The 27,482-nt window shown below is 44.3% G+C and overlaps 1 protein-coding gene across 13 annotated transcripts in view; it reads left to right on the top strand.

Moving 5' to 3' along the window:
* The first annotated feature begins 7,080 nt into the window (after positions 1 to 7,080).
* The window catches only part of NMRK1 (nicotinamide riboside kinase 1), a 35,394-nt gene continuing 14,992 nt past the window's right edge, over positions 7,081 to 27,482 (top strand). For 2 of the 13 annotated variants that reach the window (XR_012801218.1, XM_075598450.1), the window contains exons 1-4: positions 8,704 to 8,884; positions 9,184 to 9,242; positions 10,622 to 10,712; positions 19,445 to 19,493. Coding sequence is in view for 9 of the 13 variants with exons in the window: in XM_075598450.1 (XP_075454565.1) it covers positions 8,864 to 8,884; positions 9,184 to 9,242; positions 10,622 to 10,712; positions 19,445 to 19,493 (220 nt within the window). In the remaining 4 variants the exon portion in view is untranslated. The other 11 variants (XM_075598409.1, XM_075598473.1, XM_075598424.1 and 8 more) reach the window with 11 other exon arrangements.

Here is a 27,482-nt window from a genome sequence, read left to right as displayed (position 1 = left end):
GGCCCTCTATATAGGATACTGGCAGCCTTCTGAAAGGAACAACGACCTCCCAATGGATCTAAGAAAACGAGAAGAGAAGAAAGCGCCCGATCCTAGTGTGATATGATAAGATACAAGATTTAATATTCCCAATAAAACTCCAACAAATGCAAACTCACAAACATAGAAAATAATCAAGCATGTACAGTAATGAGTAATACTCATTCACCAGACGCTGGAATCTGCTGCTCCGCTCACACGTCCTGCTCCCACGTGTTGTATGGCACCTCTGAGCCACCGTCCAGCAGGAGCCCCAGAGAGTACACAGCTTCTCCTGTTGTCAACCGGAAGCAAACTGTAGTGAACAGAGGTTCCGGATAGGAGTAAAGGAGATGGTAGGACCATGGGAAACAAATCGTCAGCACATCAGTGTGGGGCAGCGTCCCAGAGTCCCAAAGTCAGCGCGTCAGCGTGGGGCAGCGTCCCAGAGTCTTAATGAGAGTCCCAGATAGAAATGGGTCCGGTGCAATGACCGTCACTAGTTTCACTAGTATCCCTACGCGTTTCTTCATACTTAGGTAATTTCATCAGGGAATAAGTGACCGATGTACGTCATAGGTATTTATATTTACATAAACCAATCAGAAGAGATCATGGCTAGTTGAATATTTGCATAAATAAATACAATCAATTAATGGCTATACGCCCAATAGACCCATATAACAATAAAATTATTCACTAGAATCAAATTAATAGAAATATAATTGTGACCACAAAAAGAAACATATATACAAATTCATATATGGATATATACATTCTTGTTTGCACCTTTGGTATGCATGTGTGTATCAATCAGGGTGTATGTTAATTAAATATAAATAAATGACAATTCATGAAGATTGTATAAATAAGCCTGTATTAAAATCATGAACACACACTGCAACCTCTTGCAACATGAGTGTATATGTATGTATTAATTATGATTTAAGATACAAAGATGCCAGTGTCACATATAAATCCAATAAATTATTAAAAAGAAAGAGGAAACTCAATAACTGTATTATATTGATCAATTCAATTTATATATCCTCCTATAAGTTTGAGGTGGATGCCAACCACTGACAGTGATCAGCAAACCTCTCAAATGGGCTACTAAAGGAGGATAAAGTAAATTTGATATAATTACGGTATACTTGAAAGAATTACATATTCGAAAGAACCCACTATTGTGTTAATCCAGTTAGTCTGTTAGTATTTTAGCGGTGTCCATGACTATGCAACAGAATGTACAAGTGGTAGATAATATAACATAGGTATCAATAATTGTAATAATATTATTTATATTAATCAATACCCAAAGGTATATATTTAACCCAAAAGTGTATTAAAACACATGAATGTAATCTAAATATGTATCTGAAATACTGGTATAAATATGTCTTACAGATAAGGAGGAAGAAACTTCAAGCAAACGGAGATTTTGTATCCGAGATCACAAATGTTGCAAACTGAAAAGAATGCACTAAACAGCAAAAATTAATAAATCGCTGTCAGTTACGGAGAGAATCATTTTATGTGTTTTGATCTGTAAAGATATATTTAATTCAAATAACAATTTAACATGTGAATAAATGTACTCCAATTTATAAATAAAGATGCGCAGATATATACTAATAAACAATCATATATATTACTATATAAAGTGATATTAATGTGTGTAAAACTAACAATGAATATATGTAATAAATTGTAATTTATATCAAGAAAGTGAGGTGATTTGTAATAATGTGTATCTTAAACAGTGACCTATACAGTGAACAGATCTGTGAGGAAAAGACTCCATGAGACCGACATAGAGGGAACATGTCAAGCATGTTCAACCCAGACCTCTATATTATATCACCAAGGGAGAATGGACCTATTATACTACAGTACTAATATCAATGCAGTCGTTTAAACCAAATGGGCTAAGTGTGTTGAGAACATAAATCCAGTAGGTTTCTCGTAAATTTAGACGTTTGTATCTATCCCCGCTTAATAGAGTAGATTTAATACTTTCTATGCCCATCACTACTAATGTAGCTGGGTCTTGATTATGTTTCAACTGACAGTGGCGAGATAAACTATGTGTTTGTAGTCCATGTATTATGTTCCTACGGTGTTCTAAGAACCGTGTACTTAGAGAACATGCTGTCCTCCCAATGTATTGTATACCACAGGGGCACATAATGGCATAGACTACAAAGCTGGATAAGCAATTTATATGTCCTTTAACCAAATGTGTAGATCCGCTGGAATGAGATGAAATACTATTTGAAGTTCTTAGATGTTTACATGTTATACATCTTGTGTGCCTAAAAAGGAAATTACCATCAGTATCATTTACATCCTTCATGTGCATGACCTCTGAATTTTTTAGTCTACTTGGTGCCAATACAGATTTAATGTTCCTTGCCTTTCGAAATACAACTGGTACCCTAGCCGAGAGTCTACTACCAATAATCGGTCATTCAACAAGATATTCCAATGGGAATTCAGTATCGATTTGATCTTAGAGAATGCATTATTATATTTTGTATTACTGAACATCTCATTCCAAAGGATCTACACATTTGGTTAAAAATGACCAACCAGTTGTCAGATATATGGAGGGAACTACATCCGGCAGACAGGGATTACACTTTCTTCTCTCACCCACACGGCTCGTACAGCAGAATTGGTTACTTTTTTGTGTCCTGTCAACTGGTTCCTAAGGTTACCCGAGCAGGGATCCATGATATTTCATGGTCAGACCATGCACCAATAGAGCTAAGGTGCAATAATATCCGAACTGATAGACCTGGGACGAACTGGAAACTTAATGAATCAATCTTAAAAATACCGGAAATATGTGATGTTATTGGCAACGAGATTGACCAATTCTTCAATATCAATACGGGCTCTGTTGACTCACAGCTTGTCCTATGGGAAGCCCATAAAGCAACGTTACGCGGCACGTTAATAAATATCACAGCCAGACGAAAGAGAGAAAGAGAGTCCAAAATTATCAATCTCCAAAACAAATTACAGACTTTCTCCTCTAACCATAAAAAGAATTTAGACCCCAAAACCTTACAAGAGGTAAAAGATGTCAAAATTGAACTTAACATGCTACTAGCTTCCAGAGCTGACAATTCACTGAGTTGGTCAAAGAGAAAATTTTACGAGAAAGCGAACAGGCCGAATACAATGCTGGCCCGCATGCTAAAGGACAGGCAAGCTAATTATAACATCCAAGCTATACGCTTAAAATCTGGTACCCCCACGTCTAATCCTCAGAAAATTGTAAACGAATTCGGCTCCTTCTATGAAACACTGTATAACGGTGAAAAAGTGGCACATAACTCTACAACGAGCGGTGCCCTAAGAGATTTCTTAGCCAGCTCGGAACTAGGGAGATTGACGGACACTGATAGAGCAGTTCTGAATGCTGACTTCACTATGGAAGAACTATCTCAGGCCATTAAAGAACTGAAGCCATCAAAGGCCCCTGGGCCTGATGGATTCTCAGGGCTTTACTATAAGAAATTTATAAAGCTGCTCGCCCCAAGGTTGCTCCGCATGTTTAACGCTATTTTAGCGGGAGCCCCCATCCCCAAGGAGATGTTAAAGGCGTCAATATCACTAATTCATAAAACTGGGAAAGACCCGCTAGACTGCAAAAGTTACCGGCCTATATCATTAATTAATACTGATGTTAAATTATACGCTAAATTATTGGCCAATAGACTTAGTCTCATCCTACCCAGACTTATACACCCAGATCAAGTCGGATTTATCAAGGGCCGGCAAGCAGCGGATAATACACGACGATTTATTGATCTGTTGGATTTGGCAAATAGTAAGGCAACTCAAAGCATGTTGTTAAGTCTGGATGCAGAAAAAGCTTTCGATAGGATAGACTGGCCATATTTAAAAGAGACGCTTGCGACATTTGGCTTTGGAGATCGGGTGAGTGAGGTGATTCTATCGCTGTACTCTGGCCCCACCGCCAGGGTCATACACCAAGGCTACCCCTCTCTGCCATTCCAAATAAAGAGTGGCACGAGACAGGGCTGCCCATTATCCCCGCTTTTATTTGCCCTATGTATCGAACCACTGGCGGCACAAATCAGAGGAAACCCAGACATCTCAGGGTTAAACGCATACTCCCAGACCCATAAAGCGGCCCTGTATGCGGATGACATCCTCTTGATTATCACAAAACCCCTTACATCCCTACCAAACCTCTTTGACCTACTAGATCGATTTTCTAAGGTCTCCGGCTTCAAAATCAATCAATCCAAATCGGAAGCCCTCAACATCAACCTCCCTAGACACATGGAGAAATTACTAAAATTAAATTTCAAATTTAATTGGCAACAAAACCACATAAAATACCTGGGTGTCCACATCACCAAAACTGTAAAAGACGTGTACAATGCAAATTACCCCAACCTGATTCGGACCTTAAAATCTGATTTACGGAAGTGGACATCCAAAAGGATATCCTGGATTGGACGTATCCATAGTGTCAAAATGAATTTACTCCCCCGTTTATTATACCTCTTCCAAACTCTCCCAGTGCCACTCAATTGGAGGGACTTGCACTCACTTCAATCTGAAATATCCAAATTCATCTGGGGAGGTAAAAAACCGAGAGTAAGTAAATTAAATATGAAAAGATCTGTGGCGGCGGGCGGCCTGGCTGTACCCTGCCTGGTATCATATTACAAGGCGGCACAATTAAGTCAGATTGTACAATGGCATTCTAACCCAAAATTAAAGAGATGGGTGGAATTAGAAAATGCTGCATGTGCACCTCTGGAACTGAGCAGCTTAATTTGGTTACCTAAAACGGCGCGAAAATTTACCGCCATGCCGCTCTCCTCGATGACCAACTCAGTGTCAATTTGGGAGTCTACGAAATTTCGGCATTCCCTTACGACAAAAAATTCTATGGCAACACCCATTTGGAATAACCCTGATTTCGCTCCAGGTCTATCAGTCAGTAATATCTCAATCTGGAGACAGAGGGGCTACAATCGGATTAGAGATCTGGAGGGTCACGACAGAAAAATCAAAACATTCGACCATATCAGGGAAGAAAAAGAGATCCCTCACTCAGAATTCTTTAGATACCTCCAGATCAGGGCATTTTATAACAAACTTGCCCCATACCCCCTATTAACATCTTTCGAAAAGCTCTGTCTGGCTGAGACCGACACGAAGGGACTTACATCTCAGCTATACGGAGAAGTGATCAGTTCTGGTGAACATGAGCAGCAGATATCCTCATTCCGTTCTCAATGGGAAACAGATCTGGGAGAAAACTTAGAAGATGAAGAATGGAGCGCCATATATATGGCCACAGCGAAGAGCTCCATATGCACCACGCTCAAGGAGAACGCATATAAAGTCCTAATGCGATGGTACCTCACCCCACTGAAATCAAGTCTTTCTTTTATCCACATTCTGAAAGGGGGAAAAAATACAGCACACACAATATAATTAAACTCTGTGATGTTTATCACACAAAGGGCCGGGTGGGCGGGAGTTCCTTCCTGTGCCTGACTGCATTCCCAGCCCAGTTTAAATCCCCTAAGCCCCCCCCCCCCCCCCCGTGGCATGGTGGGAAGAAAAGGGGTGGGGGGGGGGGCGCAGGCAGAAAGAAGGGGAAACAGTATCGGGACGGGGAGGCAATGCGCATCCTAGCGCTACATGTGAGGGGACCCCGCAAGGGGGAGGGAGGGTTAGGTGGGACGAGGAGGGAGCCTGGCCCCAGCGGTCATGAGCCCCGTAGCTGAGGGGCTCCAAGCTGCCGGAGAGAGTTACCTGAAGTTTTCGGGACCCCAGATAGAGAACAATTGTTTAACCCATCTAGAGTCATTTTATAGGTCTGACTGATGTTTTAGATGGGTGGTAGCAAACCCCTAAGTATAAAGGCAGGCAAACGTGGAACCATTGGTCTAACAAAAAGCTGATATTATGTTCCATAATTACATCGTTGTATAGTAAATGAGGTTGAAAAAGCCCCAGATATTTATCCTATATTTGTATTTACAGTATATTGATTCAGAGGAAGGCAAACAAAAAAACCCAAGTAAGTGAAACATTATCCAATAATGTCTCATAAGGGGAAAATGAAATTCCTTCATGACTCCAAATAATGGTAATCAGATTTCTCCCTGGATCAACAGACTTCCCACGTTTACTTATTCGGTATATTCCAGTGTTGCAGAAGACAATAAGTTACCATCAGTTAATTTAATACAGTTTCCCTACTGATGTTACTAAATGTAAACCACTCATATTGCCTGACCATTGGCCCTATTTATTAAGAAGATACAGTATTTACATAAAAAATGCATCTTTTTTCTCCATGATAAAAAAATGCCCTAAAGCAAATTGCTGCCACATAAAATATGCATCGATTTCCATCATCTTAAGCTCCTTGGCAGGAGCTTTCATCCTATGGCCAACATAAGCCAAGTGCACTCAGGAGCTCGGTTGCCTGTAAGGTAATTATATCACAGCTTATATCTTAATATATAAATTCGAAAGTTGTGGGGTTGAAACGATATCTGGCCAATCAGATTGGGTTGAAACGACATGTGGTGAATCTGATTGGTCCAGCCTCTGGCCAATCAGATTGGTGGCTCTATGACGTCACCCAACTGCCGCCTCACCCAACTGCCACACACACACCCCCTCCCTCATCCCGGTGCCTCTGATGCAACCGGCCGGGACCAAGCGGCGGAACGGACGGCCGGGAGGGGGCACCCGTAGGGTGCGGCGCCGCACGGAACTGCGGGGGGCGGGGCCTGCGCCCGAGAAAGGCGCCGCACGGAACTGCGGGGCCTGCGCCCGAGAAAGGCGCTGCACGGGACTGCTGGGGGTTGGGGTCTGCGCCCGAGAAAGGTGCCGCACGGAACTGCGGGGCCTGCGCCCGAGAAAGGCGCTGCACGGGACTGCCAGGGGGCGGGGTCTGCGCCCGAGAAAGGCGTCGCACGGAACTGCGGGGGGCGGGGCCTGCGCCCGAGAAAGGCGCCGCACGGGGGGCGGGGGGGGGGGGCCTGCACCCGAGAAGGGCGCCGCTGAGCGCCGCACGGGACTGAGACGTGTGTGTGTGTCTGACAGTCTGTGTGAGTGTGATACTGTGTGTGTGACACTGTGTCCACCCCTCCTGTCCACTGTCCACCCCCCTCCTGTCCACACCCCCTCCTGTCTACTGTCCCCCCCCTCCTGTCCACTGTCCCCCCCCCCTCCTGTCCACTGTCCCCCCCCTCCTGTCCACTGTCCCCCCCCTCCTGTCCACTGTCCCCCCCCCCCTCCTGTCCCCTGTCCACCCCCCCTCCTGTCCACTGTCCACCCCCCTCCTGTCCACTGTCCACCCCCCCTCCTGTCCACTGTCCACCCCCCCTCCTGTCCACTGTCCACCCCCCCTCCTGTCCACTGTCCCCCCCCTCCTGTCCACTGCCCCCCCTTCCTGTCCACTGCCCCCCCTTCCTGTTCACTGCCCCCCCCCCCTCCCCTCTGGGGGGGGGAACGGAGAAAGAGGGGGAGCACAGAAATAGGGGGAGAGAAGGGAGCGGGAAATTTAACTCACGGGCCACGCCGGGTCTCTCAGCTAGTTAATAATATATGTGAGATATGCTGCAGCTCCCAAAGCCTCTGCTTTTTGTGCTAGGAGGCATTTGTCTAGTCCTCTTAAGGACATTGACTTTGAAGTAGAGGAACTTGGTTCAAATCCCAGTATCATCTTATGGGTAAATCACATTATCTCCCTATGCCTCAGCACCTTCCGCAGGTTGTAAGGGACAGTGTCTTAAAGATGCAGATCAAGCAATATCTTACATCAGTTCTGTACTATGAGAAAATACTTGTAGCATTTTTTTTTAAAAACCCACTGTGAATTACATTTGTAATGTATTATAATATTACAAGCATTTTTCGTTTCTATAGCAACGATTTACAAAGTCACACCCCTTTCCTCTTTTGAAACAGGCTCTGGCACACCCCTTTTTTGAGCCCTGCCCGCTCTAGCAGGGCATCAATTGTATCTAGTGACTGCCTGGTCACATGATCTTCCCCACATAACTTTTAATCTTTGGTCCTCTGCTGCTGCACTGACAGCCATTTAGTGAACCCTCAGCTGAATCTTCACTGATCAATCATAGGAGAACGGATCGATCACCAACTTAGGTAATTTCTTATCATTGTGTGGATTGTATTGATACACATATTAAAGTTAAAAAAAAAAATGGAAGCTTGGACTGCTGCTTTAAATCAGGGGTGTGCAGACTGAGGGAAATTTTCTGAGGGAGGAGGAGTAAAAAAGTGTGTGCACCCCTGCCTTAAATTGTAAGTACTGCTGCCTTGTAATTGTGGGTCCCACTGGGAAAAAGGGACTATACAAAATCGAGTTATTATTATGCCTCTGCCATAGCTCTTTCGAGCAGTGTTGATAAAGGGTTATGGAGCACTAGCATTCCGCATGCAATCTCTGCCCAGTGACTCACAGAGGACTGACAACCCCAGCAAATGATGTGCACTGTACTTGTCCCACCTCCTGAAGCTCAGCTGATGCAGAAGAGGGCAGTTTGGTTAGAGACGTCACAACGTGCATATTGCTTGGTGTATCTGTAATGTGTTTCTGCATAGGTCTGTGCGTGTTATTCTAAAAGAAGTGAGACGCTCACCCTTTCCTCCAGGGGTGTTCATTATTAATTACTGCTTATTGTTTAGTAATAATAATCAGTGTTTAGTGGCACTTGCATGTATCTTTATCCTAGATTAAGAAATCTACTGGTATAATGTATGTTAAACATATGATTTAGCCCTGAGCTACAAGAGGATCAGCAACATGTTGCAAAGCGTTGGAGAGGTGATGGGGTCAAAAATACGTTTTCCTCTTACATTCTTTGTATTGTATGTGAAACTATAATAAGGCAGCCTATTTATTGGTGTGTTGTTACATGCAGGGAAGTATATTCCCTCTCTATTGAGAACTTTGACAGGTTTCAAAACATGTGACCTTTGAGTGAGATGAAGCAGATGGGGCTGAAAGTTTGTAACATAAGTCAGTGAGTGAAAACAAATGTGCCTAGAAAAGCCTCTATATCTGCATCATAATTAAAATTAAATGAATGGAAGTGAAATTAGTATATATGTTTTTCCACACAGAAGGAAACCCATTGTACTTCAAAACGAACTATGAAAACTTGTATTATTGGAATTGGAGGGTAAGTTTACTTTCATTAAACTGCTTAACTATCCTAATACATTTTTTCTTAGACATAACACAAAATCACAAGTAAATCTGCACTTTGCAAAGTGTTAATTATTCCAAGTAAATGTGTAATAGAGCACATAAACAAGATGGCACATTCTTGCGTATGCTATTAATATTTTAGTTGTCACTAATTGGCCCTTTTTTATTTACAATAAAGATACAGTAAGTCCCTGTAACGCTTTGTTTTATTACTATCCCCAAATCATAAGCAGAGTGATGTCCGAGTGCATGAATACTAAAAGAGGCCTATACAGCATGCTTCACTAAGTGTTAATTTAACCTCAAAACTACATTATTTAAAAATAAGACAAAGTTCCCATCGCGTCTTTTAAAACTTTGGCCCCTATATGTAGTGATGCTGCTTCTCCGTATCAAAGTAACTCTTGAGCTCTAAAATGCAGCATATTGAATAGTGACTATTGACGACCATGTATTTTAGAAATGGTGTTGACAATGAGATCTTTTGCCCTTCCAACAGTTGCCACCTGTTAAAATGCTTGGAAAGTGCCTTAATCTGGCTATATTGTTCCAACTATGGGCTGATCTAGTGTTAAGGCTACTAGCAGTTGGGAAAAGTTGGATATGTTCAGTATCAGTACAGTATCAGTTACTGTATGAAGAATCACAACCGTCCTTCCACCTCACCCAATCATAACCTGCCTTATATTCAGACTTAAATGCTTCACTTTAATTTCATATGCAGCAATTTACATTAATGGCGCTATATAAATAACGACTTGCATACATACATTTAAACATTATTTGGATGAAAGATGAACCATTCAATTTCAGACAAATGACGATTCTGTGGGATTTTTCTTATCCTTTTCATTAATAATACGCTTCTGTAATATACAGCACTTCCAAAGATCAGTGCATCAACTGGGAACTCTAAGGCCGCGCTTATAGTGCTGGCGATGCCAACGCGACCGATGACGTCGCCAATCGCTAGCGTTGCACTTTAGTTTGAGCGACGTCGCTGGCTGCAAGGCCAGCGACGTTATAAAATGGGCGGGCAGAGGCACGTAGAAGCTTGGCCACATGGGGGAAAAAATCAAATAACAGTGACTACCAAATTTTTGGTCGCTTTGTCGCCGTCGCGTGCACTATAAGCGCACATGCGAAGGCGATAATACATTTGTTTTGCCGCAATTGCGCCATCGCGTCGCCGTCACTATAAGCGCAGCCTTAAAGATGGTGGGAAATGCTTAAACTCCTGATGCTTTCAATCATATTTAAAGCCGACTGTATTGTGCTGTGCCAGTGAACCCATATGTAAATGTGCCCCTATATATTTGTCCTAATTTTATTGTATTATTGTTGTGGCAGTGTGACGAATGGTGGGAAAACAACTCTTGCTAACAAACTTCTGAAAACACTTCCAAATTGCAGCGTTGTCTACCAGGATGACTATTTTAAGGTATTGATAACATTACCAATGTCCCAAAAATCTAAATGGATAATCAGCGATATGTATTAGTGTTAGGTGGTAATTAATATGTTAACGTTTTTCCTTTTAAAATTATTCATTAGGTTTTTCTATATAGGGGAAAATTATAAAAGGTTGTAAAATATTTGTGTCTAAAAATACAAATGGCCACCTATGTACTTGTGAACAGCTTTTTGAACCTTCTCTATCTGATCAGGAGGTCTTATTGAGCATGATTACAACCTGGAACCATCCGCCTCAGGAAACATAGACCCCTTAAAATCCTTTACTGTTATGAAATGTAAATGTTTCCCAGCAACGTCATTACCTGACAACTAGTAAAGAAGGTAACCCTCCTCATGATGTGCAACATTTTGTTTGTTTATTATTATGTATTTTATTTATAAAATGTTTCACTAGGAAAAATACATTGAGAGTTACCTCTCGTTTTCAAGTATGTCCTGGGCGTAGAGTTAGGTTGACAATACATGGTTGCGTTAAATGAAGAGTGGTTAAAAGTAATGTTTATAGACATTTCATGGACAGCTAATCAGAGACATTATTTGTTATAGGCGTATGTAACAGTAACAGACCAGATTTAAAAGTGAGACAGCTGAAGCCTTTAAATTACTTATACTGGTGGCGGATTGGAGAGTCTCAGTTAGGTTGTTCCTGTTGTGAGGTGCACGGTGTGATGGGCAAGGGTAACCAGGCTATACAATAAAGGTTAAGCCCATCTGGTTACCCTTGGGCATTGTGGGTCCCAGGCAGCTACCTAGCACTATAAGCCAGGGGCCAGGTATCATTGTATGAAAATTTAAAGTGACCCCTGCATTTCCACTTTCCATGTTACCGTTGCCCCAGACTCATGACTTTCTCTGTGCGTAAGTTTTAGGTGGGATATTTGGGTACAAATACAATTATTTTGTTTGCAGGAGTTCGGGGGCCGGAGCTACCGGTAGTCATCTAATTCTTCCCAGCGAACAGGCATGATTTGCCGGTACACGGGGTGAATTCCACCGGGGCTGCCCAGTGTCCCCAGACTCCTGGATTTCAAGCCCATATATCTCAGTCCTATTTCATTTACAGCTATGAGTCTCCCCAAGGTCCCCCATGTATTTAAATGTTTTATTATGTTTGATACATTTCTCATAAGTCTCTATGCAGTCATCCCGGGCATCTGCTTAAGGTGCCAGGATGTCTGCAGAGAGTCCGTTGTTCAAAGAGAAGACGGGATGTGGAGAGATGTCTGGGTGCTAAGTGGCTGGGGCAGGGCGAAGTACTAAGTCTGGAGAACATAGCCCCCCTGCGGGGAGGACCCTCTGGTCTGCCAGACTTAGTGGAGCCTGCCTAGTAGGTGGCAATGAGTTGATTGGCAGCATGTCAGCATGTTTCCCATTGGTCAATTCATATGTCCTGCCCACAGGGCATCCCGAGCCGGCTTGGCACGCCCCCTCCTCAGACGTCAGTCAAGAACCGAGCCCATGTTTCTATTGGCTAGTGGGATAGGATTTCCACGCTCTCATTAGTCGCTCCTCCTACCTCGATGCTAAGGATAGCTTAGCGGAGTGTATGTAAGGAGATGGCCGAGGCAGAGAACTAGATCTTCCAGTGACTTGTGTCGATGAAGATAGGGCGGGATTTTCAAAGTTGCTCTGTTGCAAATAGCAGAGCAGCTGGCTTCGTTTTTGAAGCTAGGAAAGACTAAGGGGCCGATTCACAAAGCAGTGATAACACTGCAGTATCGCACTATAATGGCTTTTTATCACCCATAAAGAGTCCGTGAAAAAAGAAGTCATATGATAGGCCATAAAATGGCAAACCTGCCATTTTTGCCTGTAACTTCTATTCACAAAAGAGTGATAACTTTACCGTACTATAAAAGCTCACCATTTCTTTTTACCAGCTAAAGGCTGGTGCAAAAGAGATGGAGACATGCATAAAAGCATTTTTTTCCTGCACAGCATTAATACAAGAGGCCGGCGGGGTCCTCGGGTGGTCCAACCGTGTGTCTGGGGAGTCCTCGGGTGGTTCCCATGGGTGTCCGGTGGCCTCCAGGTGGTTCCTGCGGAAGTCTGGGGGCCCCACGGGTGTCCGGGGTCGTCGGGTGGTCCCCGCAGGTGTCCGGGGTTCCCCGCTGGCCTGCAGTACCAATCCTGTGCTGAAAAAATAAAAAGTGCAATAAACTGCTATAAAGATCCCTCCCCATCCCACACACACATACAGTACAGTAATGGGCAACATTTATATTATCCACATATGATAATAGTGCATTTGCCCATTTAAAATTAAACATCAACCAGCAGCATAAAGTAAATAAAACTTGCACTTACCCCTGCCAGCATGAAGGCCGTCCTCATCACCGTCCTTGTCCTCTGTTGTCAGAAACAATGCAATAAAAATAGAATCTAATGGTCCCTTACCCCTTAATCACCTTAGCGGTTAGTAACCACTATAGTAATTAAGGGGTTAAGCCACCCTCCCCCGGTACCCTCCCGTGTAACCGCGACGTTGATACCGCTATGCTGGCACTACCTCTGTCTATATGTCCCGCTTTCCTGTGATCTAAATCAGTAGAATAGTGGGGGTCGGGGCAGGAGAGAGGCAGGATGGTCGTTATTACAGTTCCAGGTTCAGGGCTGGAGAGAGGCAGAATGGTAGTCCGGCGGCAGGCAAAACAAGGCTTCCAGCAGGAAACAAGTTAGGGAGTACCTTGTACAACCCTGTGTGTATGTGACTCCCTTTGGATGATGTCACATACTTGACCTAACCAGATTGGGGAATTGGTTCCCACGATCTGATTGGCTGAAATACCACGTGACGCGGCCATCTTGGATTTAGTGATGTCATGTTAAAGGGAAATGAAGCACAGCCATTCTGATTGGCTGGCATCAATCCCTTTAAATGACATCATTAAAAAAAAATTTAAGTCGGCACATGGTTTTAACAGCCAATCAGATGGCTGTTTAACCAGTTCCCGCCAAATGTGATGTCACAAGCCCTATTTAAGGCAGTGACGCCTCATTTGAGCCCAAGAAGACGACGAGACAACATCGGTTGGGATCTACCATGGGGTTTTTTGGATTACAAGAAGATAGAAGATTAAGAAGATCAAGAAATAATGACAAATGAAGATAGAAGAAGCTGATTAAAGATAGAAGAAAGAAGATTTGGGTACCTGATCCGGATCTTCATGGCGGATGGCATCGGATGCTGTTTGAGGCCTTCGAGGTGTCATGCCGTGCTCACCACAAACAAGACGAGACCCCGGTACTGAGATGGGAGTAGTAACAAACACCAGCCACAGGCACGGGGGCCACGTCCGGAGTGTAGGTTTGCCTTGACAGCCGGGTCCGGGATATAGAGATCAGAGTAGTCTTTATACTTGCCAAGTTCAACGTATGAGATATCCGGAGCGTAGAAGGTACTTTTGCCGATGTCAGGGTTGGAGAGTGGAAAGTGGTTGAGGTGCAATGCCGAGTTCAGGATTAGAGAGGATCGAGGAGTCAGAGATAGCCAAGATCAGGAGCCAGAGGCAGGAGTAGTCAAAGCAAGCCGGTTCGGTACACAGAAGATCAAAACTGAAACAAGGCGACAGGACAGGAACAAGGCAGAAACAGTAAGGGTAAACACAGAGTAACATAAATCTATCCTCAGCCAATGTACCTGTGACATTGGTGAGCATATATAGGCACTATCAGCCAACCCTTAGGGGGTGGAGTGGGGGAGTGGCCCCGGCGGCGGCCGTGATAGGTCTATGGCTTCCAAGAACAGGTGTAGCTGTGTGGCAGCTAATGAATGCATCTATGAGCAGGTGCAGCTGTTTGTGCAGCTAATGAATGCTTCTATGAGCAGGTGTAGCTGTTTGGCAGCTAGTGGATATTGACACGGAGCTTGGGGGTGTGGCGCACGTGTCACATGCGCGATCTGTGGGCGGAGCCTGAGTCCACGGCTTCGGATGACGCCATTTTGGAGCGCGTGCATGCTGCGCGCGTCTGGTAAGGAATGTGGTCCATAGGCACCGTGCGCGGTGGTGCTCGAGAGGATGCGCAGAGCGGCTGTACTTCGGTAATTCTTACACGAGGTACGTAAGCTTCCTGTGTCCCCGGGAGTCGGAGGGCCAGCACTTAATGGTACGTAAAATATTGCATGTTTATAAATGTATTTTTTTTTACAGGTTTTCACATTGGATGTGTATTTTTATTTTTTGCACATTAATACATTATCAATCTGTACCACTTTAGGGTACAGATCAATACATTATTAGGACAATATTTTTTTGGCATTTCTTGCTTTGTATTGATGGCAATTTTTGCGATGTCAGTTTATTATGTGGATGTTATTGTTTGGTATTTTGCTGTTTTATTTGAAAAAAAATGTTGCCGATTGATTTTCGTTTTTAATTAATGATGTGTTGTGTTGGCTAATGCTTTGAATGGTTGTGTTTCGGATATTTTTTAATAATTAATTTCTTTGTAGGTTAATTTTTCAATTAATTCATTGTGTTTGTATTTACTTGGTTTGCTTGGTTACTGGTACAATTAATTCATTGTTGTTGTATTAATTAATTGGTTTGATTGGTTACTGGTTTAATTAATTCATTGTTGATCTGGTTATTGTGGTTTTTTTTGAGCATTAATGTATTTTGATCAGGGTGTCCATTGAGTTCTATAGAGGCTTATCATGCCTATATTATTACATGGGTATGATGTACCACTATACTACTCAATGGGTACAGGGTTGATATAGTGGGTCCGGGGTGGGTGCTTAGGCCTCCCGGGTGGGTAGCAGGGCAGTGTGGGTTAACCCCTTAATTATTATAGCGGTTATTAACCGCTAAGGTGATTTAGGGGGTTAGGGGCCATTAGAGTGTATTTATGTATTTCTCTGTCAACGGAGGACAGGGACCTGCAGTAAGCTGACGAGGACGACCATCATGTTGCTGTGGTAAGTAGAACTGTATTTATTTAGTGTATTTATGCTGGTTAATGTTGTTTAATAATAGGCAAATAATCTATTATCCATATCTGGTAATATTTATTTTGCACATTACTGTACTGTATGTGTTTGGTGGTTGGGAGGGGTGTATTTATTTAAATGTAGGCCATGTTTTATTTGTTGACATACAGGGTTGGTACCTTAGGTCTGCGGGGACCTATGGAGACCACCCGAGGACCCCTGGACACCCACGGGTACCACCCGAGGACCCCGGATGCCTACGGGTACCACCTACGGACCCACAGGGGACACCTGCAGGATAGAACTGGGGGCCCCACAGATCCGCAGGGACCACCCGAGGGCCCCAGACACCCATGGGAACCACCCAAGGGCCCCCAGACACCTATGGGGATGACCCGGGGACTCCCAGACACCCGCGGAACCACCCGTGGACCCCATTGGGGCCAATGGTGACCCGTGGGTACCACCTGGAGGCCCACGGCACCTAACTGGGACCACCCGGAACCTGTGGGCAACCCCCTCTGGTGCACTGTGGGGCCTGCGGACACCCGTCGGGACCACCGGGGATTACCGTAGGCCTGGGGTATGAATCCTGTATGTTAAAAAATAAATCATGGTTTTACATTACGTCACGTGATCGGGACTTTCCATGCATAGAAGACACCGGCACCCCATAAAGTGGCCTGTATCTCGGGAAGTAGGGGGTCCCCGGACCTCAAACCAACGCAGTTCTACTCCGGAGACGCCTTGCACATCTAGACTAGGAATTAAATGTATATTAAAAAACATAGTTTTCGGACGAGATTTTCGCTGGGAGAGGCGGCTGGCTCTCTCTGAGCAGCTATCTCTGCAGCAGAAATGAATCGCCGGGTCAGGCCTTTTCAGAGGCTCGATCCTATCGCTGGCAGCAACTCGCTCGTTTTGTGAATTTTGCTATGACAGTTAATGAAGGTTTTCTGAATACCGTGATAGCAACGCTCCAAAAAACGTCGATTTAAATGGCTCGGCGATATTATTTTTTTTTAAACTTTACTGCATAGCCCCCTATATCTTAAATCATAAAACACATTTTTGAGATGTTACATGATATCTCGCTTTATCGTAACATTAATTTATGTTTCAAAATAAGACTGCATTTGCAATGCTCCATAAATTTACACACACACACTGGCACAAAAGTTGAGCATGTCTATTTGTTACCTGTACTGCCTACTAGTCTTCCTTCTCATTTCCCTTCTCGGTCTAGGATGATTTTCCTTAGCCAACTTTCCGCAGCCACTCCTCCGAAGCCAACTCGCTGTTTTGCCGGAAGGTGACACCCTAACCATACCCCATACACCCCTAAAAATCTTAACTCCTAACCCGTTAACCCCTTACCCTAAAACCCTAACTCCTAATATTATCGCTAATCTTCAGCCTAAAAACCCTAATCCCTTCCCTTAAACCCTTAACCCCTTTCCCTAAAGCCCCATGCCTTAACCCCTTACCCTAAAAGCCCTGGCCTTAATCCTTTACCATAAAAAGCGAAACCATAACCCTTTACCCTAAAATCCATAATTGGAGCCATACCCTAAAATACTTAACACCTTACCCTATGCCCCTAACGTTACCATTTACCCTTTAAAGCTTATCTGCTTACCCTAAACCCCTAAAGTTAATTCCTTAATAACTTATTTTAGTGGTGAGATGGTCGGTGGCTCATCAGTGGCGGTGAGTTGGCTGCGGCAAGTTGTCCCATTCCCTCTACCCCCTCCAACTAAGGGCTAGAAGCTGGCCCACTGACAAGGGGGAGCACAGGGATATCTGGCCCGGGCCCATTGGCCGAGGGGGCCCTGTCCTGGTGGTCCAATCCAGAGGTTCTGCCCACCAGTTAGGCCCAGTTAGTCGGGCCTAACTGCCGGTATCGGCCAACTGGGTGTGCCCCCCCTGGTACTGGGTAGGGCTAGGACAGACCCACCACCGTTCCAAATTTAGGGTGAGGGGGAGGGAGAGAGAGAAGGGAAGTAAGAAAGAGGGTGAGTGAGAGAGAGAATGAGAGTCAATGCTAAACGCATACAGGAAATTCAATGTTTGTGCAATTTCTTGCCTTTTAAAGTCGACTGTCCTGATTACATGGTTCACTTTAATATGCTTCAGCAGTTGTCTATTTTTGAATGTCTGCCACAGTGAATTTTTGCAAAACTTTTGATAGCATCAGTGGAATAATAACTTTACTTCATATAAGGATTTTCTTCCTATGGGACTCAAAGTGCTTCATGATAACATCATTTATTTATTTATCAAATGTTTTACCAGAAAGTCATACATTGAGAGTTACCTCTCATTTTCCAGTTTATCATGGGAGTTATGATGACAGATACATGGTTACATTAAATGAACAGAGGTTATACATGACAGTATATTTACAGACATTTCATGGAGATAATTAGATAATTCATTAGAGATAATATATGATTATGGGCGTATGTAACAGTTACAGACAAGATTGAAATGTGGGACGGCTGAAGTCCATCGAGCATAGTACATAGAATTTTACAGTCCCAGTCCTGACGAGTTTACAATCAATGTGTGAGGCACAGGGAGATAAAGTGACTTGCCCAAGTTCACAAGGAGCTGAGGATTGGGATTTGAACTGGACTCTCCAGCCATGGTCATAGTTTTTTAAGTCGGTGTCTTTACTCACCGAGCCATGGCGTCCTCTTCCCCATTAAATTTAGTTTGTTTTTATTGGAAGCAGTTATTGATTGGTTATCCCATGTTAATTAGAAGTACTTTTTTAAGATTTGCAAATAACTCCTAAACATTCCTTACCACTGTAATGTAGCAGTAGTCACTTTCAGATACATGTTAAGTGTGTGAGTTTTTACCACAACGTTAGATATGTGTGAGGTACAATTGCCTGCTACTTGCAAAGTGTGTGATATAAGAATCCTCTCAGTTCACACTTCCCTGCTATATGCCTGCATACCAAGAGAAATAGCTCATGAAATCTTCTATTGGTTGTAATGCTGAGCGGGGAAGGGAAACCAGTAGCTGACTGGCCATGGCCTGTGTTTTGAGGAACATTTATGTCTGATGTGTGCCATTATAGAGGGTTTGACGTGTAGTAAAACAATAAATCAGTGATTCATGATATGAGAGAATGACATTCTTACATGAAGTGACAAAGCCCTTTAGACACCAGTTGTTTAATGTTTATGCGACACTCGTGTTGTAGGAGCAACAAAGGGAATGATTCAAAGTATGTCTTAATAAGAAGTTGGCGCAAGGGATCGGCTGGGATTTTGGTGAGGTTCGGTGCCTCTTACCTTCTCCAGTATCTTTTTCTGCACCTCATCTCCGCTACATTGCGTTGCCGTAATGTGACGTTAGGATGTCATGGCATAGCGTCACCATATGACGTTGGGCCGTCACAAGCAGAAGATACCAGAGAAGAGGAGCAGGAGGAGGAGCTTACAGCTCCGAAGAGAAGGTAAGAGGCACTTACAGGGGTCCTGCACTCTCCCCCAATCAGTTTTAATGTTGTGGGGAAGAGCACGGCTGCACCAAATGACACTGCTATCAAGCCGACCCTGAGTTGGCGCATAGAATTCTAAATAAAGAAGTTGTGGTGTTCCGTACCACATAGTAGCATCACACTTTGACCACTGACCGCACCATACTACATACTTGGCAGTGCTATTCAGAAATGCTATTTTATAAGAAAATTAAGTAGATGCTTCTCAAAAATATTGATGGCTTTCTTTTCACATTTTTCTATCTAGCCTGAGTCAGAAGTTGAGACGGATGAAAGCGGGTTTAAACAGTATGATGGTAAGTGCAAAATATATGAAATAATTCATTATTTAAAATTAAAATAAAAAAATGTACAACATAAAGTGTGTGTTAGCATTGGAACATTTCAGGAGTTTTGAAATGTAGTCTTACACACACATAGAACTTTGTAGACACGATAAGTCCCTGTGCATAGACCCTGCCGCTTTGGAATACGAAAAGACTTTCCCAGGCTAACACTAAGATTCAAACCAGGTTTGTTCACCTTTTTTTTTTTAACTTCTGAACTACTCCTTTAATGCCTTTAGTAGTTATGTGTTTATATAGACTGTGTCATATCTGTATGTGACTGTGTGTCTCAGTTGGTCGATAAGTGTGTGGGTGAGTAGATTGTGACCTCGAACATCCTGCCTCTCTCCTACCCTGACTCTGGAACCAGACCCCACTATTCTACTGATTCAGAATTTAGATCCCAGTTACAGGTCAGCCTCTACTCTCTACCTCTGCCTGGTGGGCCTGACTCCTTGACAGTACAAAGGAACATATGCGCCATAACACATTGCACAGGCCATGCAATGGACCCCAAAGGTGGAGAAGGCTGTGTCACTTCAGGGCCAATCCCTGGGTAGGTACTCCAACCACCTGACAATATTTGATACTAAATTGGACTCCATCGCCTCCACCTTGCAAACCCTCGCTACCCCTTTTCTCCCTGCATCCCCTGCTGATTCCTCTTTGGCACCCACTTCTCCTGTCCAGCAAGCGGCACCGATTCAAGTAGTTCTCAAGGAACCAACAATCCCCAACCCTGAATGTTATGCTGGCTCCCCCTCTGGCTGTGGGGGTTCTTAAATCAGTGCCAGATCCACCTTGAATTGCAACCATCCTCTTTCAGTTCCCATTGCTCACGGGTGGGGTTTATCATGACTCTCCTGGCTGGTTAGGCTCTGGCATAGGAGTCACCTTTGTATGAGATGGGTTCACCCCTCCTTCATGACAATGCAGCCTTCATCCAGGCTTTCTGAAGGGTCTTCGACACTCCAGGTCAGGCAATCACTGCCGAAGCCGCCCTTATGCGGATTCAACAAGGGAATCATCCGGTAGGCCGCTAGGCAGCTGAATTCCGAACATTGGCTGTGGAGACTGGCTGGAATGAGGGAGCCCTGCAAGTTGCTTTTTGGCAATGTCTCTCCGAAAAGCTCTCGGATGAACTTAACTGCAGAGAGATCCCGGCAGACCTAGAAGGACTGATCGCACTCTGCTTCTCCTTGGATATCCGCATCCTGAGCAAGAAGAGTGGAGGCAGTGTCAACAAATCCTGTTGGTTCCTCATCTTTCCAACCTCCTTCCTGTCCCAACTACTGTTACGGAGGAACCCATGCAGTTGGGGAGTATGCGGATTCCGGGGGATTTTGCCTCCAATGTACGACCGGGCTGTGTCTTTACTGCAGTAAGAAGGGGCATATAGTTTGATCCTGTCCAAAGAAGCAGGGAAATGCCAATGTTTAGAGAAGGAGGGAGGACCTTCTCTGGGCACATCTAATTAATGTCCTGCTTCCCCCTGCTGTCTGATGTTACCCATCCGCCTCTCCTGGTAGGGGCGCTCAGTGTCAACACGGGCATTTGTGGATTCAGGGGCTGCAGGCTCCGTGGTGGACCAGGCTTTCACCCTTCGTGCCGACATTCCACTCAAAATGAAATCTGTGCCTTTGACCATCATAACCCTTGATGGCAAACCGCTGGGGTCCGCCATATGCTCACAGCTACCGTCCGGGTGCTTCATCACAAGTCTATACAGCTGGATGTAAGTCACTCCCCAGCCACTGATTTTATTCTGGGACTCCCAGGGCTGCAAGCTCACAACCCACTGATCGACTGGGTATTGGGCCAGATGACGGCATGGTCCCACTTCTGCAGGTCCCAGTGTCTGGTCATCCCACTCTCATTGGGGAACCTTCATTGCTCCGAAGCAGGGGCATGATCAAGTCTTCCTTCTGACTACCAGGCTTTTCAGAAGGTGTTCAGTAATAAGCAGACAAGGAGCTACCCCCTCATTGTTCTTTCGACTCTCCAATCAATCTGCTCTCAGGGATGGTTCCACCTTGTCGGGGAACTTACCCATTGTCTGAACTAGAGACTGTAGCCATGAAGATTTATATCTCTCCGACCCTGGATCTGTGACTTCAACCATTTTGACTTTCTCCTGCCCTGACCTCCAGAACCGGACCCCACTATTCTACTAATTCAGGATTTAGATCCCAGTTACAGGTCGGCCTCTACTCTCTACCTCTGCCTAGCAGGTCTGTCTCCTTGACAGTACAAAGTAATACATGCAGCTGTATCACATGCATGCAATTCTGCCACAATTGAAGTTGCATGCTATAAAGTTTGCCCAGAAACTGAAATATAGGTTTTGCTGGAGGGAAGGAGAGAGAGTCCTATATTAATTGAGTCCCAAATTACTTATATACCACCCCAAACACACCTTATATACGAGAGACACCTATGCACAAAAAGGAGCACACCTGAGATACGTGGGATATATGCTCATTTGGATTTGCAAAGTATATTTAAATTACTTAAATTATCATATATCTCAGGTGTACTCTTCTGTGTGCTCAGGTGTCTGTCTCTCTCTCTCTCAGTGAATTACAAATTTGGGCAAAAAGTTTGCCTGTCTCTATTTTTGACTACGGTATAGGTCTCCCTCAAATAGAAATCCAGTTTAGCTATAGATTATTTCACAGAATTCTAACCAATAGTTCCTCCGGAGCTGAACGTTGCAATCTTCAGTGCCAACACTCCCCAGTTCCCGAGATATTTACCGGTGTTCCCCAGTGGACATTTAAATAGCTGTCAAAAAAATTAAGCTGCAGCATCATCCGCCCAATGATGTTTTCCCTTCTTATTGACCTGCATGGCCGTGAAATTTGATGGCCATTGTGATTGTCCTAAAAGGGAGGAAAACACCAGCGACTAAAAAGATAAGCATTTCAGGAACCAGGGGGAGGGGTTACTAGAGCTAAATATACCATGTTTCAGCTCCTGGGGAGCCCCCCGGTTCGGATTCTGTAAGAAAATCCATTGCTGCTTTAATGCACAAGGAGATGTGAATGGGAAAGTGTGTAACTAACTGGTTTGTGTGCGATTTTATTTTCTTAGCTACCACTAACCTGGTGGAAAACTGTACTGCAAATGAGCAAAACCCAACATTACAAGTCAAATGTTTTGAAATTGATAAATGCTATAAATGTAATCTTTGTAAAAAGTACTGCATGGGAATTTTTTTCTGGCAATTTTCATGAACACCTTTACAGCAACATTGTGTCCTCAAAGTTTTCTTCTCCAGACTGTCAGCAGTTTCACAATATTGTTTGTGTCAAAAGTTATCAGTAGCTATGGTGCAATCGCATCCAAAATCAACTTTACATCTACTGACATGAACAGTTTTAATTTTGAGAATTGTTCCTGTTGGAGATGGGCGAACGTTTTTTGCAGATTTGGATCCGCCTCGGATCGGCCGGGTCCTTTGACCCTCGGATTTCTGTGAATCAGTCTCAAAAGGGGCGGTTCGTCTTTTTCCGGATTTTTTTTATCACGACAATCCAATCCGCGGAACCGCAATCCGCGGATTGGATTGTTAAAATCTACCAGCGGACTGTATCCAATGGCAATTTTTGATTAATCCGTACGGATTGAAACTGGGACAATCTGTTGACGGATTTTACACTGCGTAACGGATTTTGAATGGAAAAGTTGGGAAATTCTGCGAAATTGAAGGGAAAAAAGCAGAGTAACAAGGGATTGTGCAAACGTGCAGGCAATGAAAAGTACAAACAATTGAATAAAAACAACAATATTACAAATTCATTCATGAACAAAGACGGTGGTCTGGTGGTCTGAGGAAAAATTGGAATCCTACTTACAAGAAGTAGGTAAATATCAGGCAAATAATGCTAAGGAAATGCAGGTTGCCGCTGGCATCTGGTCAGGTCCCGCGAGTGAGATGGAATCACCATAGAAGATGTCGCCCGTCTCCGTGACAGAATTAAATCGGTGTTAGTTGTATCAGCGGGGGCTGCTGTTACCAGGGAGGGTGTCTCAAGCGTGTCAGCGGGTACACACTATTATTACCGCCATGGATGAAAAGCAGATCAAATCTGACAAAATGATTGCTAACCTGAAACGGAAGTATGAAGAGGCACTGAAAGAGATTAGTATCACTATGCAAGAGGTTCGCAATTGCCATAGAGAGGTGGAAGTCTCTCAGAATAAGGTTCATACTCTATGCATAGAACTGAATGCCTCACACCAGGAGATCAACAGTATCTGGACAAAGGTGGACATATCGCAGAATGAGGTTCATACTCTCCGCATAGAGCTGGATGCCTCACACCAAGAGATCAGCAGTGTCTAAGCCTAGCACACATACAATAAAAGTGATACATAAACCAAGGCTGGGCTTCATTTCACACAGGAGTGAAAATGTAACCCTTGCAGCTGGGTAGCCCTATTTTACAGGCAGAGGCAGCATGCAGGTTTAACCTTTATTGTGGTTGCCATGCTGCCCCTGCTGTCACACTATTCAGTAATCCTTTAATGTGGAAATGGGCGGGGAGTGTAGTGGATTGTAAATTGTCGAATCAGTTAGTCGGCTTTTAACCTGGACAGACAATGAATGAGCTCCAGAAACTGGACAATCAGGGCTGTGCATGGTTGGGGACTCAGACACTCCCAGACAAATTGTCACCAGTCTCTTGACAGCAGAGGACAGGAAATGAACTGTCAACAATTACAGCTGCAAACAGTCAAAAGCCCCCTAGTGGTTCTGAACGGTATTTTACAATGAACAAATTACAGTGATACAGAACAACGAAGTACATTGCAATACAAATGCTGGAAAGCGCTATAACACACTGCACACAAAAAGAGTTAAATAAACTTACATACATTTTCTCCCAATTATTTAATTGTTATCTATTGGCTGCCTAACAAAGACTGCTATATTTTTCTCCTGGACATGTATTCTTGTCCGGGAAATATACATATATATATCATAATCCTCAACCCTTGCCAATCCACTGTTGGATGAAGGCCTTCCCGGTACTCCGGTTGCAATCCTCTAATTTCCACATTGCTCCAACAAATTATTTGATTTCATCAAACCATTTTACTGTACTTTTGGTCATCGTCAGTCTTTTCATATACCTTGAAATCCAGTTGAGTATACATACAGTGTGTGTGTGTATATCGATAGATAGATCTTAATTAGCACAGAGTACTGTTTTCAATCTGAAGGTGCCATGATGTTCTATTGCTGAAACAGCAAAACAGTTGCCTCAAATACTCAAAGTGACCTTTTAGATGTTTTTATACAAGAGTTCGTAATGCAATTTGTGTCACAAATAATACAATTAAGTAAAGAAACAAGTAATAGAGGTAAACCCCGTTATAACGCGGTCCTCGGGGTCCACCCCGAGACCACCGCGTTAGTAACGGGGGTCGCGCAAAAACAAAATGGCTGCCGCAAAAAAATTAGTTAGAACAGTGTTTCCCAAAGGCCTGAGTTCCTTTCCCCCCCGGCCAAAACCGCCACCCCCCCCGGCAGCATCGGCGCATCATCATCCTCCCCCCCGCAGCACCCTTCACCCCGCGGGGCAGGAGATGGGAGCGGGGATGTCCCTCCGGTCCCCGCTTCCCCCTGTCACCGCGTGACAGCCCGCGGGGCAGGAGATGGGAGCGGGGATGTCCCTCCGGTCCCCGCTTCCCCCTGTCACTGCGTGACAGCCCGCGGGGCACGAGATGGGAGCAGGGATGTCCCACCGGTTCCCGCTTCCCCCTGTCACCGAGTGACAGCCCGCGGGGCAGGAGATGGGAGCGGGGATGTCCCTCCAGTCCCCGCTTCCCCCTGTCACCACGTGACAGCCCGCGGGGCAGGAGATGGGAGCGGGGATGTCCCCCCCGGTTCCCGGTTCCCCCTGTCACCGCGTGACAGCCCACGGGGCAGGAGATGGGAGCGGGGATGTCCCTCCAGTTCCCGCTTACCTCTGATCCCCCCCACGTGCCCGGTGCTCCCGCTGCCTGCATGGAGGTGGTAGCGGGGGGTTTCTTCTCCCCACCGCTGTCCCCGGCACTCCCGCTGCCTGCGTGGGAGGAGGGGGGGGGAGCGGGTGGTGGTGCTGGTCGCGGCCTTTCCTCTGTTCTGACCCCCCCCCGTCTGTGTAGAGTGAGAGAGTGTGTGTGTGTGTGTGTGTGTATGTATATATGGGAGAGAAACTGTGTGTGTGTATATGGGTGTGTGTGTGTATATGGGTGTGTGTGTGTATATGGGTGTGTGTGTGTGTATATGGGTATGTGTGTGTGTGTGTGTATATGGGTGTGTGTGTGTATGTATATATGGGTGTGTGTGTGTGTGTGTGTGTATATGGACAGTGGTCGACAAATCACCAAAAAATCTACTCGCCGAACAAAAAAATCTACTCGCCACCTAGTACCAAACGTGTGCTGCTTGGGCCAATAGGAGCTCGCCACGATGTTAAATCCACTCGCCCGGGGCATGCAAATGTATAGGTTTGTCGAACACTGTATATGGATGTGTGTGTGTGTGTGTGTGTGTGTGTGTGTGTATATGGGTGTGTGTGTATATATGGGTATAGGGTATATATAGGGTGTATATATGTTTGTGTGTGTGTGTGTGTGTGTGTGTGTGTGTGTGTGTGTGTGAGCAGTGTGTGCAGTGAGAGTGTGCAGTGTGCACTGTGCAGTGTGTGCAGTGAGAGTGTGTGCAGTGAGAGTGTGTGCAGTGAGAGTGTGTGCAGTGAGAGTGTGTGCAGTGAGAGTGTGTGCAGTGAGAGTGTGTGCAGTGAGAGTGTGTGCAGTGAGAGTGTGTGCAGTGAGAGTGTGTGCAGTGTGTAGTGAGCCATGTGTGCAGTGAGCCGTGTGTGCAGTGTGTGCAGTGTGTGCAGTGTGTGCAGTGTGTGCAGTGTGCAAAAAAAAAAAAAAATTTTTAAACGGGAGCCACGTGAAAACCGCGTTATAACCGATTTGCGTTATATCGGGTCGCGCTATAACGGTGTTTACCTGTATTAACATTGCTATTTATTATTATAAATAGTGACCAACAATGTGCAGATTTTAAATTGCCTTTCACAACTGAAACTAATTGCCCAAAGTTTGCAGAACTAGTTACATATAACATGTTGTAAACTTTGCCATGTGATTTGAGACATCATTAATCCTTTAGAAATAGACCTTTAAATACAAGGTTTCATTTAAGTCTAACCTTGGCTAGCAACAAACTCCCCTTTGAAATGTTTATCGTCTGAGCAAATTATTCATTGTTTCCTGCACTTTTTACATTTGTCACATGTTGCCTTACCTTCATAACTCTACAAATGTTCGGAAGATAAGAAAATATCTATCCCTTTTTTTAAATAATAACTGGGATATAAACATAGACTAGAGTTCACCTTGAATCATTAAAGGAAATGCCCTTTACACCTAATTATTTATATTTTAGGAGAATAGGTATTTATGACAAATAATTACCTTTTTGGTTGTTCCAAAGTAATCATTTTTTCATGTTATCAAATTGTAGATCTTGCAACATTTCCATGTCTGATTATTTAACCTTTTCTTAAGCCCGTAATATAGTGTGTGCGGCCGTGTGCGTGCGCGCGCGTGCCTGTGGGAACGCACGTGCCCGTGCCGCACACTTTTTGTGTGTATGGTGTCAGCGACACAGTGAGGTACTGTGTGTGTGTGTGTGTGTGTGTGTATTTTTGTATAGATTATGTGTTACGTTTATAATAAATACGTTGGAATAAATTAATTATTAACATTGTACACACACACACACACACACACATACACACATATACACACATACATACATATACATACATTTCAGCGGTGGTAGCAGTGCAAAATCTTTATTTTCCTCATCTTCTCCCCTGTCGGCCGGTTCCACGCTCACTGCCGTGCGCGCCCGTGGCCCTATTATAGAACGGCTGACTAACCTCAGCCAAC

The sequence above is a fragment of the Ascaphus truei genome, chromosome 1 (assembly GCF_040206685.1).
Source record: "Ascaphus truei isolate aAscTru1 chromosome 1, aAscTru1.hap1, whole genome shotgun sequence".
NCBI lineage: Eukaryota > Metazoa > Chordata > Amphibia > Anura > Ascaphidae > Ascaphus > Ascaphus truei.
This window is presented reverse-complemented; position numbering and strand designations above follow the sequence as displayed.